Source organism: Toxoplasma gondii, chromosome III, assembly GCF_000006565.2.
Source record: "Toxoplasma gondii ME49 chromosome III, whole genome shotgun sequence".
Lineage (NCBI taxonomy): Eukaryota > Apicomplexa > Conoidasida > Eucoccidiorida > Sarcocystidae > Toxoplasma > Toxoplasma gondii.
The window spans coordinates 1,790,622-1,806,314 of record NC_031470.1 but is presented as its reverse complement, the minus strand read 5'-3'; the positions used below and the strand labels follow the sequence as shown (position 1 = coordinate 1,806,314).

The 15,693-nt window shown below is 52.4% G+C and overlaps 3 protein-coding genes across 3 annotated transcripts; 1 reads left to right on the top strand and 2 right to left on the bottom strand.

Annotated features, from left to right (window-relative positions):
- Positions 1-257: 257 nt before the first annotated feature.
- MED11 (mediator complex subunit MED11) lies at positions 258-4,457 on the bottom strand. Its single transcript, XM_002369465.2, has 5 exons — positions 3,847-4,457; positions 3,017-3,130; positions 2,473-2,607; positions 1,774-1,842; positions 258-1,300 (listed from the first exon to the last, which is right to left on the bottom strand). Exons 1-5 carry the CDS (start codon positions 3,913-3,915, stop codon positions 1,226-1,228), a joined length of 462 nt encoding a protein of 153 aa, XP_002369506.1. The 5' UTR covers positions 3,916-4,457; the 3' UTR covers positions 258-1,225.
- A 440-nt stretch (positions 4,458-4,897) lies between these two features.
- On the top strand, positions 4,898-10,261 carry TGME49_254510 (ankyrin repeat-containing protein). Its single transcript, XM_018781063.1, has 6 exons — positions 4,898-5,468; positions 6,124-7,025; positions 8,010-8,327; positions 8,673-8,836; positions 9,269-9,350; positions 9,583-10,261. Exons 1-6 carry the CDS (start codon positions 5,117-5,119, stop codon positions 9,652-9,654), a joined length of 1,890 nt encoding a protein of 629 aa, XP_018638128.1. The 5' UTR covers positions 4,898-5,116; the 3' UTR covers positions 9,655-10,261.
- Positions 10,262-11,070: 809 nt separating this feature from the next.
- TGME49_254500 (hypothetical protein) lies at positions 11,071-15,499 on the bottom strand. The gene is made up of 3 exons (XM_002369463.2): positions 14,193-15,499; positions 12,300-13,294; positions 11,071-11,844 (listed from the first exon to the last, which is right to left on the bottom strand). The coding sequence occupies exons 1-3, from the start codon at positions 14,667-14,669 to the stop codon at positions 11,556-11,558; spliced, it is 1,761 nt and encodes a 586-aa protein (XP_002369504.1). The 5' UTR covers positions 14,670-15,499; the 3' UTR covers positions 11,071-11,555.
- Between the last annotated feature and the right edge of the window lie 194 nt (positions 15,500-15,693).

Below are 15,693 nucleotides of genomic sequence, written 5' to 3'. Positions count from 1 at the left end.
CCTTTCTGACCTACCGACTGACACACACCGAGATGTTCAGGTGTACAGACACTCCGACCTCTTGTCGGCCAGTTCCCAAGACGAAAAGCGTCTTTCGGAGTTCTCCAGCTGAAGAAAAACGTGGGTTCACCCTTCATTGGAACGACGAATGCGATGAACCAAAGTTATTGTAATTTGCAGAGGAAGCAGAAGGTCGCCTTCCTACCGCAGTATTGGCATATTACTCCAGTCGTTTCTCGGGGGAACTCGTGTTCGAGGCCTCGTTACAAAAGTTTCCAAAGTTCCTCGTGGAAACCGTCTCCTCTGGGTGCACCTCTACTGGACTCTTTTTTCAAAACGAAAAAAATGTTAGTATGTATAATGCGAATCGCCACGAGGGCACTGTCACGGAGCAGCTCGAACCGCTCTTTGGCCTGTAAAAAGCTACAAACAGGAATCCTGAGTCGCCATATACATCTATATATGTATATATATATATATATATCAATGTTTATAGTGATTTCTATATATGTAGCCATGCAAAGAGAATTATAATTGTACATGCAGAGTGTTTGTATAATGGCCGTGTGAAAGCTTGAACGTTGAGACCAGCTGGTCCAAGTGCGGTGAGCGGAGCACTCCATTGATGCATTTGCTTCCTCGATGTCTCTCGAGGTAGCTCTTCCGAGCTCTCCTGCGGCAAACGGACGAATTCCGATTTGCGGTGAACTCCAAGTTGAAGCGCGGCTTTCTCTTTAGACGCCAACGGCCCAGGTACACACGCTTTTCTGCCGAGTTTCGTTGTCTTCGCCGCCTTCCACCGACGGCTCTCCTCGTCTGCCTGACGAGCTACAAGGCAGTCCGCCACGTGTACGTACACCCCAAACTGCTGGGCCGCTCGGCTCCTCAGGGTGTCTTCCCCATGCCTTTTCTTGGAGTTTTTTCTTTGACAGAGCACTGCTTCCGTCTCGCGAATGCCGCGCACTTCCGCATGCAAAGCGCGAATTTGTGGAAGAAACAAATAAAGAGCTTCAACTGAAATCGCACGCGCCCCTCTCTACGCAGACGCCAGACACGACCCTCCTTCACACCTGTCCTCTCCAGTCCCCACACATATTCGTGGTTGTACGTATTTTTTCGCTCGTTCACACCTTCACCCAGAGGTGGACGCGCTGGCTACGCGTTTGGCACTGAGGCGCTTTCTCTGCCTTGGCCATCGCGTTCTGGAGAGCGAAAAGGGAAGCGTTCAAGAGCCTGGCGCCGAGTCTGCGGCTGCGGGGCCTCGCTGCGCCTGCAGAGCCTGCGCGATTGTCTGCTGAAACTGCAAAAAAACCGGAGAAAACGGAGAAAATGAAGAGGAAATGCGTTCTCAGCGCACGACATAGGAAGGCGCTCTCAAAACGCAACGACAGAGAAAGCGAAGACGGCGAGGGGAGAGAAGCACAAGAGGCGCGAGTCCGCGCTCTTGGTACGGCAAGCAGAGAACAACACAAATCAAACCTACGCTCGGCTGCAACAAGGAAAACCTGAAATCCGGAACTCGAGACCCCAGTCTGAGAGGCGGAAAGTCCCGCGAGTCTGTGGGAAATGCGTCGGGCGTTGGCTAAGAAGCGAGCACAAGAAAAACAGAGAGGACAGACGGAGAGAGAACATTCGCGCAGCTCCCGAACGCTAAAGCTAAAGCACAGTAACGCCGAACGCGAGACAGACAAGTGGAAAGAAGAGAGAGCTTTTAGTTATGGTCTAGCTGGAGAGGCACAGAACAAGAGGAGAAAGACACAAGGCACCGCTCACGCTCTTCCTCAGTTCCGCAGCCTGGGCGTCGACGCCCTTCAGCCTGGAGACCAACTGGTCCTTGAGTCCCTGAGTAAAAGCGAAAAAAGCGAAACAAATGTAAAACAGATGTGAAGCACAAACGCGGGAGTCAGCCGTGTCTCGTCAAGTGGCGCGACACCAAGTGAAGCTCAGGCAATTTCGCTCTCACAGCAGGAGGCAGAGGGCCTGATGGAAGAACTCACGACAAAACAAGTCGCCTCTCACACTCAGAGCGCGAACCTGTCGTGGAACGAAACCTCGCTGCCTTGGCCGCCAACGAAAAAGAGAAAAACGCGTAGCCAAAAAGATATAGTGCTTCGCCTACAGGCTCTGATCACAGGTCTACATGCATCGACCCACAGACAGACTCTTTTGATTGAACATTCACACACACACATAACTATATACAGACATATATATATATATATATATATATATATATGCATTTATTCATATGTAGAGGTGTGAGCGTCTATCTGCCTGAATGCATTTGCATCTGCGCGTTTACATATCGTTTCGACTGTGCGAATATATCAGTAGCCCCCTTATACGCACTGCAGTGCATTCCAGAACTGCAGGAGACACAGGCGATCGTCTGTAGTCTCTTTGACCGCTTTCCAACTGGATTGCTGGACGCGTTCAGCGCCCAAATTTCCCTCCTGCATGCGCGTTTCCTACCTCGAGTTTCGTTGCCTCTTGCTCGAGTTCCGCGCTGTGCTTTCGCAGCGAGGTTTCCAGCTTCGGTGCCGGCGATAAAATGAAGAGCCGCGCAACTTGCTGATACGTCACGGCCTGAGGGCCTGCGTCCTTCAGCTGCATGCAGCAACGAAGGCAAGCGAGTAACAATGGGAGTAGGAAAGGCGGCGAAAACGCGGCGACAAAACACCAGAAGGAGTAATACAGGCAAGAGACTCGAGAACAGAGAAACGCGACAGAAGATGAGTCACGAAAGAGAAGTGCAAAGGCGAAAGAGAGAAGGAAAGGAGACAGAGAGAAGAGAGAAAGGAGAAAAGGGGAGACGAGAAATCCAAGATGAAAAGGAGGACGAACAGAGACCGAAGAGGGAGAGAACGAAGGGAGAGATAAAGACAGAGCAGCGGCGAAGAGGCAGTTCAAGGAACGGAGCCTTCCTCCTCGCCGTTGCGTCTGTGTACACATAGGCTGTGAAAATATCTTGTTTTTCACTGGGGTAGGCTGCTGCGAAGAAAAGAGAGGAAATTACCATTTCGAGAGCGGCTTCGTTGCGCTTGACGTTGATGGCGTTGCTGCGAATTTTTGTGGAGACTCTCTGAATCTGCGAGGCGAGAGTGTCTTGCTGTTGTTCCACCTCCCGGGCCTGGAGACAAAGAGGAGAGCGAGAAAGGAGAAACAAAACGAGGAAGCGCGCGATACAAACGCGACACACGAAGGAGACAAAAAAGAGGCGAAACGCGACGAAAAGGAGCAGGACTCAGAGAAGGACTGTCTAGCGAGGTGAACTCGAAGGAAGAGTTGCGTAGGGATGCGTGACTGTGACGAGTCAGGTGAACAGAATGCGCTTTTGACGCTTCGTTTCAGCTCTTGCTTCGCGCGCGCGGTCCGGGGAGCGGCAGTGTCCACTCGAGAGGGAACAAACATCTTTCCGGGGACTCGTTCGAGCCATTACTGAAGGAACAGAGGTGCAAGCTTCCCTGCAGACGCAGGACGCTGGAAGCGAAGGCGAGAGAGGTTGTCACCACGCTGAAAGAGCGAGAGAAATACGACGGCGAGAAACGGAGAGAGAGTGTCTGCAGTCGTCGAGGTTCTCAGTTTGAGTCAAGAGGAGCAAAGGAACTCGAGGAAGGAGCCAGACGCGCGCGCTTAGTGGAAAGACGCGCGGCAAGAGGTTGGAGCGCGGAACAGGTCGAGCGAGCGCGCAAGCGAACATGAAGGAGAGCGGAGAAGACAATCGACAGACGAGCGAAGGAAACGAGTGAGGAGAGGGGAGAGTGAGAACGGAGAGGAACCGGTGGAGAAAACGGAGACAAAGCAGAAACCTGTGTCTCGCGTGAGGCGCTTGGATTCAGTGCCTACCATCATGCTGATTTCCTGCACAGCATCAACGCCTGCTTTGGAGGCGCCTCCCGGTTTGGAAGAAGCCATGGCGAGAGAAGAGTGGAGAAGAAGGAAGTCGTCGGCAAGCAGCGACGGAACGGTGCAGAGAGAAGGAGAACGGCTCGCGCCGACCGATCCAAGGGAGACTGGAGAGAGAACAGACGACGAGATCAGCCGTAAGGGAAGGAGAGAGAAGTGAAGTGGACGGGCAAGAAAGGAACTCGAAGAGGAAGAGAGCACGAGAGAAGCAACAAGACACCGCAGAAGAACAAGAAGAGGAGACGCCGTCTCTCCAAGATTGTCAGAACATGAACTTCTTCGCCTTGTGTCTCTGCCTTCCTGTTTTCCTCCGTTTCGTCAACTGCGGAGTCAACGAACGAGAGACCTCTGTCAGACCGCCAAGTCCGGGGAAGGAAGGGCGAAGGAAAAAGACAGAGAGATGCGCCGACGCGTGGAAGAAGCTACGCACCCAGAGAAACGACGAGGAAGCAGAGGTGGAGAGACTCGCAAGAGACGGACGACAGCGACGGCAACAATACTTGGAAAAAATCCTGCTGCTTTCAAAAAGAAGAAGTTCAATTTCTCCGGGGAACACAGAGTTGCGGCGCTGCTGCACACACAGCACGGCCGCGTCTAAGACACTCTGAGAAAAGTCGCCCGGTGAATAAACAGGACAGAAGTTACGGCTTAGAGTCTAAACGGTTGGAGAGCGCCTCGGTCGATGGGTGGAGGAACTCCTTTCCTTCAGGCGGACTACTTCCCTTGGCGGTGCGTTTCGTTGACGCAAGAGACTTAAAAAAAGTCTCCAAGTCCAGCTGAGTCTCCTCTTTGTTCCACAGCAGAAAGGAACTCTGCAGCCTCACTTGAGCCTAGAGAGACACCGGTTTTTCGCAGCGCGCGAGGCGACGACTGCGGCGAAGAGAAGCTTCTTTTCTCATGAGAGAGTCGAAGGACTCGAAGAAAGCGATTTGCTTGAGACCCTCTGGTAGGTCGAGCGAGCGTAGAAACAGTTCGGCATTCGAGGACGGAATTCAGTTTTCTTCCGCTCGCCTGCGCACCGCTGTCTCGACTTTTCTGTGCTGGGAGCCTGAAAAAGCTTCGAGATTTGTGGGGTGTTCCTCTTTCGTTACTCTCTAAAAGGTTACATCCTTGTTCTCGTTTAACGTCTTTTCTGCCTTTCTTCTTCGTCTTCTTCGTATTCTTCGTCTTCTTCTTCCCGTTCTTCTTCTCTCTCTTGTCGCTCACGCTCATGGCGGCCCCCGCGGCTTTTAGCGCGGCGCGACGCGCAAAGGTCGAGGAGATGGTGGACGACTTCATCTACGCAGCGCGCGTCGGCGATGCCGCAGATCTGGAGACTACCCTCGCGGCGCTGAAGGCGGAGTTCGAGGAGCCTCACAGTCTCTGTCGCTTCCTGGCCGAGACTGGAAACAGAGAGAAGAAAGCGAAGAGGAACGACTCGCAGGCGCCGGCATGCAGCTGCGGCCATGACGGAAGCAACGCCCGCGTCGTTGACCTTCAGGACCCTGTGACTGGGCAAACGGCATTGCACATGGCCGCCGCAAATGGTGAAGAAGAAATCGCGAAATTCCTCATTCAAAAAGGCAAGTCCTTCCTCTTGTCTCGTATTTGCTCGGCATCGCTCTCCTCTGTGAGTGTCACCAGCCTGTCCTCTGAGTCTCGTTCATTTGCGCCTTCTCGCGCAGTGCCTCTCCACACCCTTTCTCTTCTCCAGCTCAACCAGAGTCTTCTTCTGATATTTGTCGTCGCTTCCTCCTGCCCGTCTTTCGTCTCCTTTTTTCGCCTTCTGCCTCTCCTTGCATCCCTTCCGGCTTCAAAAGGAGAAGACTCTCTCGAACTTGAGTAGGTCTACAGGACTGTGTTACCGCGGCGGCTTCACCAGAGCTGGTAGATGCCTAGTCGCATGCCCCCCCATGGACATGGTGTCTCGACCTGTAAATGTACGTTTCTCTGTACCTCCTAATATCTAGCTGTGTATCTGCGTCTCCCCTTTTGGAGAACAACTCGGATACATACATGCATATATACATATATATATATATATATATATATTTATATATATCTTCACCTCGATCTGCATGCATGCAGACAAGCGCTTTTTTACGTTTACACGATCAGCTGGGAGCATGCATACTTGACCACGGATGCCAGCGGTCATGTGTGAAGTGCGTCCATTCCGTTCTTCTCTCTCGTTGGTTTCCTTGTCGATGTCCCTCCCTCCTTTTTCTCTTTTCTCAGGTGCCAGACATCTGGCGAACAACATGGGCAACACACCTCTCCACTGGGCTGTGACAAATCAGAAGCTGGCAATCGTGAAGCTCCTTCTCGACTCTTCGTCGCCTCCCAGCGACTCTGCATCTGCTTCGTCTTCAGGAGCTTCTTCTTCAGGAGCTTCTTCTTCAGGAGCTTCGTCTTCAGGAGCTTCGTCTTCAGGAGCTTCTTCTTCAGGAGCTTCTTCTTCAGCAGCTTCTTCTTCAGGAGCTTCGTCTTCAGGAGCTTCGTCTTCAGGAGCTTCGTCTTCAGGAGCTGCGGCGTCTCCTCCGTCTGCGGGTGCGTTCGTCGTCGACGTCCTTGCCCAGAACAAGGTCGGCAAGAGTGCCATTTCTGAAGGTTTCAACGCGGGGAACATGGAGATTCTTCAGCTGCTCCTGGAGCACTACTCGGCAAAGGCTCTCGAAGAGACGTATCAGCCTGCCTCGCAGTCGAGAGAAGACGCGGGTGAAGCGCTCAGCGAGGCCAGCAGCGTCGGCGCCGCAGTGCCGGGAACACCGTCGCGCCCAACTCTGATGGAGCGTTCTCCAGGTTCTGCAGATGCATGCGCGGCAGCGAGTTGCCTAGTGCAGGAAGTCACGCATGCGATTCAGCTGGGGGCGCCGACAGCGCGACAGCGGCGACCGGAGGCGGCGGCAGACAACGCGAGAAAAGCGACAGAGAACGGCGAGAAGGTGCCGAGGACGAAGGGGGAAGAGGGGACTGGAGAAGAAGACGAGGAAAGTGTAATCATAAAGTGCAGAGAAATCGGACTCGATTGGACAGGCCAAGCGTTTGGAGACAACGCCGCAACCGACGATACCACAGGCCTTCACCTCTGGAGCGCCGCCGTCATTGGCGCCCAGTGGATGGCCGAGCTAAGCAAAAAGGTACACCCGCAGGGAACGTTCTAAAGAAAAACGCAAAAATATCGAGACGCCAGGCGCCAAACGCGGAGAGAGATCTGGAGACCCATTCAACGATAAATATATTTATATATATATATATATGCATATGTATATATATAAATATATATTTGTATGTATGTCTTGTTATTACATATGAATGTAGGTATGTATTTGTATGCATGCACCGTTCTGTTGCGTCTCCTTGTAGAGTAAGGCTCTGTGTTTAGATGTTTTGATGGATTCACTTAGCCTGTGAGGCTGTGGAGGCATTCTCTCGTTTCGTATGCAGAGGACAGAGTAGACGCTTCCGCGTTCTAGGCGTAATACATGGACTACTGTTATCACTTGTATTAACAGCGAGAGAAAACTACGACTCCGAATCTAGTCCGATCAGTACCATCGTACTGGGAGTACTCATCTCTGAGGCAGGAGTATTCATAAGCTTTTTTTGAGGAGTGTGTATTGCGAGTTGGACTACTGGTTTACATGTTGAAGGTCTTTGTTAACCGGATCCAAGTTGTATTGTGTTACCCCTTGGCACTTGAGAGGCGCGACGTTCAGCTAGCGTAAACAGACAGATACGAAAACGGTTCCCGCACATATTTTGTTCTGCCGTTTCCGACGCGACTTTCTCTTTTTTGGTCGCCAGCTGAATCGCGCGCCTCTGCAGACACGGTCATTTTCTGTCTTTGGACGCTGCCTGTTCCTCTTTGTGTTGTCTTGTCTGCGTCTCGCTGCCTGTCTCCGGACCTGCCGAGATTATTTTTATTGTTGCTTCTTTGCGTCTCCGTCTTTGCGCCGGATATGTCCATCTGTTTCTCAAGTCTCGAGACCTGTCTCTGTCTCTCTCTCTGTCTCTCTCTGTCTCTCTCTCTGTCTCTGTCAGACTGCGTCCCCTCCGTCTCCGCATGTCCCTCATTTTCCGTTTTGTTGTGTCTCTGAATGCGGCGTCTGCGTCGCTCTCAGGGGCGCTTCGCGGGCGCCTCGGTGCTGGAACTCGGCGCAGGCTGCGGCTTGATGGGCTTGGCGGCTGCGCTGCATGCGCCCGAGGCGCTTTCGGTCTTTGTGCAGAGTGACGTGTTTCCCCACACCTTGAGGAACCTCGAAAAAGGCCTTTCTGCAAATGGCTTTTCGCGAGGAAAAGGAGACACCTGGACCAAAGCAGGGCGCGCCCAGCGCGCATGCATCCTCGCACTCGATTGGACTGAGAACCGCACATGGCCGAGAGTCGCTGAGGGATCGCCGAAGCGAGAAGCCTTCGAGGGAGACGGCGAGGAGAAAGAGGTACGAAAGGCAGAAAAAAACGCAGAACCAGAGGGAGACGGCAGATGCAGAGTAGCCCAGACTTTCGAAGGACACTGGACAAAGAGGCGCAAAGAGTGAGACAGAGGGAGGAACGACCTCGAGTGCAAGAAACGACCGGACTCGGGCGCCTATGGGAGGCCCTGAAGAGGAAGAAGAAGAGATAGTAAACGGCAGCGAACGCCAGAACTACGAGGAAGACAAAAGCGAGCGAACCACAAAAACATGAAAGAGATTGACCAGAAAAACGCAAACATGTCCGGTCATTGTGCGAGATTCTTCTGTTCCCTTCTTTGTTTTGGTCGCATCGTTCGGTATGCTGCTCAGACGCTGCAGCAATTCGACTTCATCTTGGGGAGCGACTTGCTCTACGATCGGAAAATGCTTCCACCGCTCGTGGAGGTCGTGGCGTCTCTGCTGAAGAAACCTGCGGGGACTTTCTACTACGTCCATCGTCTCCACCGTCAAGGCGCAGGCGAATTCGTCGACGCGTGAGTCTCTACAAAGGGCAGTATGTTCACCCGTGAGAAGCTGCCCTCTCATACACCGATGCGCAGGATATACATACATATACATATATATATATATATATATATAAATACATGTGGATGCATGTTTGGTTGCATGCTTGTTTTGGAGCCTTTGTTTCTGGATCTGTACATTTCTGTCCTGTTCTATGTGTGTGTGTGTACTTGGAAAAGCGTGCAAGGGCATTTCGTTTCGAACTTGCCAATCTCGGGAGTGTGAAAGAGCAGCGGCTGTGCTGCAGGGGAGAAATGCTTTTCCGCAGGCTGGGTTTGCGGAGTCTTCTAAAGCCGCATGTTTCGTAGAGAATTCGATATCCTTCGGGAAGACAAAAATCTCGTTCCGTTTCCTTCACTTTGCTTCGGTTTTCGGTTCTGCGGTTTGCTGGTCTTGCACAGGCTCCGACGGCGAGGCCTCAAGTGCGAGGAGCGGTCGCCGCCGGAGGAGTATTTTTCGAATCCTTTCGTCGACAAGACAGACGTGAGTTTCATGCCGCCCTCTGTGGTCTGCTTTGCCCGCTGATCTCTCTCCACGCACAGGCAGAGCGATGTGCATGCGGCGTCCCGACGCAACTTCCAGGTTCTCTCTTTCGCGTCGTCAGTCCCCCAGCCAGGTCGTACCGCGAGGAGCTGGGAGCGAAAAAAAAGCAGATGTCTGTGTGTTTTGTCTCTGCATGCGGTCGTTCGTTTTCCTTCTTTCTCCCCCCACTCAGGCGGAAGCAGAACTTCACCTCCCGGAGTTCTCGTCCAGAGACTTTGTGATGGTCCGTTGCGCGTGGAGATGATGCGGCCATGAACCGCGGAAGGTGGAGGTGAAGACGAGCACGAAGGCCAGCGAAAGTCCGAGCAAAGCGCAGCGAATGGAAAAAAGAATCAACAGGCCAGGCAGCGGGGACCCGGGATCATCGGACGCGCAGAGTGAGACAAGCAGACCTCGATGAATGCTGAGAGCCTGGGGCGTCGACCGGCCTCGAGGTCTCAAAACGAAGCGAAGAAGGACATGCAGTTGCGATTCGATTAAAGAGTTACCGATTCGCGTTTCAGGATGGGAGGCCTCTTGGTCTGTGTTTTGAAACAAATGAAGCTTCAGTTGAGTGAAACGGGCGGCTCTGGCGGCCTCGTGAACCAGCCGTTGTGTGCACTCAGCGTTTGCGTTTTTTCTGCATGCAAATGTGCGAAGGGAGAGGCGCCTGAACGATGCGCGAACGCGACTCTTCGCGGTGAGGATCAGTCTCAGTGGATCGCGTAGAAGAGAAGCAAACATCTTGGAGGAACTCGACGCAGTCGTCGCGACGCAAACACACAGAGACCCTTGCCCCGCAGGCCCCAAAATGGCGTCCAGATCTGCCAAGAGACCCAGCAGACGCCACACCTCCAGATTGGCATGCGCGTTCACTCGTGTAAACAAGAAACGGCAAATCACGCAAATGTATCTTCTCCCATATATATATATATATACATATATATATATATATATTTTTATATATATCTGGAGACAGACAAGCAAGTCAAAAGTCCTTTAACGATGTATGGCTCGACACATAAACACTTATACTCGCACATCCATCTATTTATACATTTACATTTACATATATAAATATATATAAATATATATATGTAAATGTATATAAATATATATATATATATATATATATATATAAATATATATATATAAATATATATATATAAATATATATATATATATATATATATAAATATTTGTTTAAATTCTGTCTCCGTACAGAAGTTTGGACATATGGACATCTGTATGCATGTGTACACATGTAGACGCCGCCCCTCATGAAGCACGGGAGGCGCTTTTTCGTAGTTCGTTTTCGGTCTCTCGTTGCGTTCCTGAGTGTTGCGAGACAGCTGTCTCTAGAGAGACAGTGGGATGAATGGCATGTCGAACCAGGCGGCACAAAGCGCAGTTCCTTCTGCAGAAAGCCGTCGAGATGTCGGGTTTGCGACGGACGCGCGTCTGCCGTGTAACTGGAAGTTCCTTCTGAAACGAAGCCATGTCGAGTCGACAAGGAGAGAAATCGATAGGAGACAGAAAGCGCAGCAGCGGGACCTTGAGCAGGAGGCGACGGAGAGACGGAGAAGAGTGAGGCAAGACCGAGTGCCTGTGCACCGGAGGCGGCTTTCGAAGAATGAACAACGGTCAGACGCATGCAACTCGCGTCGCGCAGTGCTTGCGGTTATCGCCTTGCTGTTCGCTCTTCTTTACCACTCGCAGTTTCCAGAGAGACCGCGCCACGAGCGAGTTGACGCTCCAGAGAGCCAAGAAAAAGCACAATTCACAATGATGTGTACATAAATGTACATGCATGATGATATATATATATATATATATATAAATACAAAATATATATGCATGGATACGCAGACATGCAGGCATTTATATATATATATATATATATATATATGCATGTACGTAAATGCATGGATTTCTCTCCTTGCTCCTGCAGCACTCCCTCAAGTTTTCTTCCACAGACGAGACGGATGGTATTCCGGGGAACACAAACTGGGTCTTCGGACTTGGATTTTCCCTTTGTTTGCATGCGACAGTGGCGACCGCGGTTTGGGCCGCCCTGGGGCCTTCTCCATAGGCCTTGCGTCGATCGAAAACGCTGTAGGGAGCGGCGCAAATTTGCAGTGAAATTCAGTCGCGTCTCGCGCGCGTTCACTCGAAGGTGAGAATGCCCAGAGGATGCACAGCGCTTGCGCCGGCGCTTTGCTTGGCCCAGTAACTTGCCCCTGCGCCTCGCGGCGTCTCCGCCTGCTGAGCCTGGAACTCGGCCTCTGTCGCGAAGGCGCAGATGTACCGCGAAGGATGGAAAGCGACAGAAGCGACGGGCGCCGCGGTCGGATGCTGAAAGTAAATTTCGCAGGGATCTGTCCCTGCAAGAGTCAGAAACGACTCGCCGTCACCCGAGGCCAGAGGCTCAGAACTGCTGCGAGACGCCGCGGTGCTGAAAGAAACAGACAACGAACAGATAAAAAAGACAGTGACAGAAAGCAACAGCTACGTAAAGCCACAGATATGCATGTACACATTTGTATATCTGTACGCGCGTAGAAAGCCACAGAGAGAGGAATTGAAGACGAGGCAAAAGCGACAGGATAGACATGTTCTCCTCCTTGAGTGCATGTGCCTTCCCGCAACGATGTATGTTTCGTTTCCCCTGAGGCTTAGAGGAGCTTCGTTTGCGTTCTTGTTCTTTTGGTTACGCTTCCGAGTTGTAGGTTTGTGTGTCTCTCGTTGTCGGTCTCCCTCTCCCTCTCCCCTTTGCTCTCTTTCTTCCTTTCTTTTCCTTCGCTCTTCCTTCGTCTCTCCGTGATCTTCGTTCTCTCCGTTCTCTCCTTTCTCTCTTCCCCTCCCCCTCCTCCCCCCCTGCTCCCCCCATGCTTCCATGCTCTCGCGTACCGGTCTTCGGCGCTGCCTCCTCCTTTGTGTTCTCTGCATCCCCAGCCGAGGAGGCGGCCGTCGCAGGAGAAGGCGAGCGTCTGCACAGATCCCTCAGTGCGCCCAAGAGAGCCGACGACCGCGAGCGTCTCTGCATGCAAGAGGTTCACGAGCTGGTCGTTCCCTCCCGAAGCGACAAAGGAATCTGTGGGGTCCGAAGCGACGCAAGTCACACCGCCTGGGTGCAGCGAGGGAAGGACGAACGGAGTCTCTGCCAGAGGCAGGAGCGGATCCGCAGGAAGCGCATGCAGAGAGCCGTCTTCTTGACCGAGCAACAGCGCTTTGCCGGATGCAGCGAACGCCATCGCGTTCGTCACGCCTCTCAACTGTCTCCGCGTTATCCACCTCGAGGCCAACGCACTCTCCTGCCGCCTTGACACAGCGGACGAAGACGACCTCTGAATCTGCGAAGAAGAGGCCGAAGACGAGGCAGAAGACGAGGCAGAAGAAGATGCAGAAGCAGAGGAAGATGAAGACGAAGACGAAGATGAAGACGAAGAGGCAGCAGAAGAAGGAGACAAGGAAGGCGTTTTTCCAGAAGACACTGAAGAGTCTGTTCCACCCTTCGTTTGGACTTTTGTTCCAGTTGCGTTGGTCTTGGTCGAAGGCCCAGAGCCGCTTTTTGCGTTCTCGGTCGCTCTCGAGGAGGCAGAAGTTCCCGAAGCCGCGAGAGACGCAGGACGGACGCCGATCACCTGCTGGGCCGCCGGGATGTTGATGGCCAGGCGCTGCGGTGTCCGGACAGCTGCCGGGAGCTCGACGACGTGGAGGACGTCCTTGCGATCGACACAAACAATTTCGCCGCCTCTGCTGCTCCAACTCCCCGTCCACCAAGGCTCCTCAGACGCGCCCCAAATCTCCAGCACTGGTGTGTCGCGGACCGACGCGCTGCTCGCCTTGCTGAAGGGCACGCGGACGTCGAATATCCGAATATAAGGCGATTGGCGAGGCGCCTCCTGGAGGGAGAGTGGCGGGGACAAAAGCGGAGGTCGAGATCAGAGGGGGAACAAAAGCGGAGATCAGCGGAAGGTGAATTCAGGGCAAGCGACCAGTCAGGAGATTACGGACGCAAAGCAGCACAGGGGGAACACCGCGGAAAGCGACAGATCCTCACACATGAGGCAGAAACGCGCAGAATATGTAGAATGTGCATGCATGCAGCGGGTAACGCGAGATGGTGGAACTGAGAGGGAGACACAAAAACATGCTTTTCTTCGCCTTCTGACATGAAGTTGTGTCTGTGTTTTGCTGTGTATTTGTCTAAGCACCGGTCGCGGTCGGTTTACAAATAAACGGAGCACCGCACGGCACGCGTCCCTCGAGTTCTTCATAGTGTCGGAGAGGAAAGGACTGGCTTCTCTATCGGGGATGTATTCGGACTTAAGGTTTCAAAACGCAGCCAGACCATGAGATTCTTCACCTTTCAACGTATTGAAAGTGCCATACCGTACGCCGACCGCCTGCGACTCCACCGAAGCGAGAGGCCGCAAGCGAATCCGAAGACGAAGAAACACAGTCTCTGTTTGATGCCTCTCCTGTTCTCGTACTTCCACTCTTTTTTCTCGCATTCTCTCCTTCTTCCTGCCTCCCATCTTGCCTTTTTCCTGGGTCTTAACTGCATCCTTCTCTCTTCGCTGCCTTACGCATGTGCGTCTGCTTCTCCTCTTTTCTTTCTTTCTGTCCTTCCTTCCCACTGCTTCTTCTCTGTCTGCCCTCCTTCTGCGCTTCGCTTTCTTCCTCCTCTCTGTTTTACTCCGTCTCCTCCCCTTTGCTCTCGTCTTCCTCTCCGTCTCTCTCCTCTCCTCTGACTTTTTTCTTGTCTCTGCTTTCTCCTTCGCCATCTTTCCTGCTCACTTGTCCTGCGAGTGCGACGACGTCCGGGTGGCTGTTGTGGGGGAGGACGAGGGAGACGCCCGGGGAGAGTATCTGATTTTCAGTGACGACGTTGAATGAGTGGAGAAGCAACACAGAGTCTCTCGAGGCGACAAACAGTCTCGTTCCGGTGCTGCTGAACTTCACTCCGTTCGGCCGGACTCGGCCTTTGAGCTTCACAGCGTCTCTCGGCGGGTGATACAGCTTGACTGCATGCGCTGAGGAATTCACCGGAGAAACAGGAGACGAAGAAGAGTCGAGAGAGTCGGCGGCGAGGGCAGCAGAGAGAGAAGAAGGAAACGCAGAGGAAGGCGCTTCTCTCGGAGGTTTGCCTGTCTTCACGGGAGAGACAGAAAAGAGATCTGCGAAGAGAGAACGCCGGCGGAGCTGCGCTGAACTCAGCGACGGATAGAACGGCTCGAGATGCAGATCCAAGCGTTCCGCATAGGAATGTGCCATCTTGAAAAATAAACGGAAAATAGGTGTAAATTTCCGGAAACGATAAACAGGAATTGCAGCATGAAAAAAGGAAAAGGAAGGCTGACAAAGGTGCAGGAAGGAGCAGGAAACAAGGCAGAGAAAGAAAAGAAAGAATGGGTGGGGAGAGAGCGAAAGCAAAGTGGAGGACAACGCGACGTATTTTGGGGGGAATCTGAAAAAAAAGCCGACAGGAACTTTCTGATTGACGGAGGGAGACAGGGGGAGAGGAAAAAAGCAAAAGTGAGGAGAAGAGAGAAGAAGCAGAGAAAAAGAAGAAGAAGCGGAAAGAGGACAAACTAGGGTGTTTCACAGTGAAGAGAGGACAGCAGGAGCTCAGAAGATGTCGGCGGAGAAGACACAGACGGAGAAGCAAATGTAAAAGGAGAGAAGAAAGAGAGGAAACACCGTTAGTCGGAAAGAGACAGCAGCGAGGGAGAATGAGGAAATCCTCGTCCGTCTAGTCACGCCATGGACACTGACAGAATACTGAAGACCGGCAAAAATCTCTGGAGATTCTTCAACACAGAAGGAGCCCAAGAACGCGATGCAGAAGACAGCGACCGCACAGAAGAAGAGAACCAGTCGTGAGAAAAGAGAAAGTTTACGAGGAAGAGTTGACGTCTGCAAGCGTTCCTAAAGTTCGCTTTCTTCAGAGGACTTGGCAGTCGAAAGAGCCGAACGCAGAGAGGTCTCCACGAGTTAGAGCACTAACGAAGTCGCAATCAAAGCTCGAATCTCAGAAGCTCCAGAACCGGAGGAGGCTCGACAGAGATCCTCCCAGAACTGTTTCCAAGGAAATTCCTTCTATCATCCCCTCCGCTGTAGAAAGGCGCCAACTCTGGTCGCAAGCGCCATTTCAGCAGAATCAAAACGACAAATGGATCGTGAAAGGCAGCAGGAAGCGAAAGGAGGCCGCATGCAAAAATGCATGCTCAGAGAGAAAAAGAGAAGCAAGGGCAACAAGTTCCTGGGCGCGACAGCAGTGGTTGCGCCAAAGCGCTCC

What these genes read in the sequence shown, in the direction of transcription:
- TGME49_254510 (XM_018781063.1), top strand. Translation starts at nt 5,117, where the DNA reads ATGGCGGCCCCCGCGGCTTTTAGCGCGGCGCGACGCGCAAAGGTCGAG. An exon ending in GAAATTCCTCATTCAAAAAG is followed by an intron (nt 5,469 to 6,123) that starts GCAAGTCCTTCC and finishes CTCTTTTCTCAG; the next exon opens with GTGCCAGACATCTGGCGAAC. An exon ending in TGGCCGAGCTAAGCAAAAAG is followed by an intron (nt 7,026 to 8,009) that starts GTACACCCGCAG and finishes CGTCGCTCTCAG; the next exon opens with GGGCGCTTCGCGGGCGCCTC.
- TGME49_254500 (XM_002369463.2), bottom strand. Translation starts at nt 14,669, where the DNA reads ATGGCACATTCCTATGCGGAACGCTTGGATCTGCATCTCGAGCCGTTC. An exon ending in TCGTCGCACTCGCAGGACAA is followed by an intron (nt 13,295 to 14,192) that starts GTGAGCAGGAAA and finishes CTCTCCCTCCAG; the next exon opens with GAGGCGCCTCGCCAATCGCC. An exon ending in GGAGGCAGCGCCGAAGACCG is followed by an intron (nt 11,845 to 12,299) that starts GTACGCGAGAGC and finishes TGTTTCTTTCAG; the next exon opens with CACCGCGGCGTCTCGCAGCA.
- MED11 (XM_002369465.2), bottom strand. Translation starts at nt 3,915, where the DNA reads ATGGCTTCTTCCAAACCGGGAGGCGCCTCCAAAGCAGGCGTTGATGCT. An exon ending in ACGAAGCCGCTCTCGAAATG is followed by an intron (nt 2,608 to 3,016) that starts GTAATTTCCTCT and finishes TGCTGCATGCAG; the next exon opens with CTGAAGGACGCAGGCCCTCA. An exon ending in CTGCGGAACTGAGGAAGAGC is followed by an intron (nt 1,301 to 1,773) that starts GTGAGCGGTGCC and finishes GTTTTTTTGCAG; the next exon opens with TTTCAGCAGACAATCGCGCA.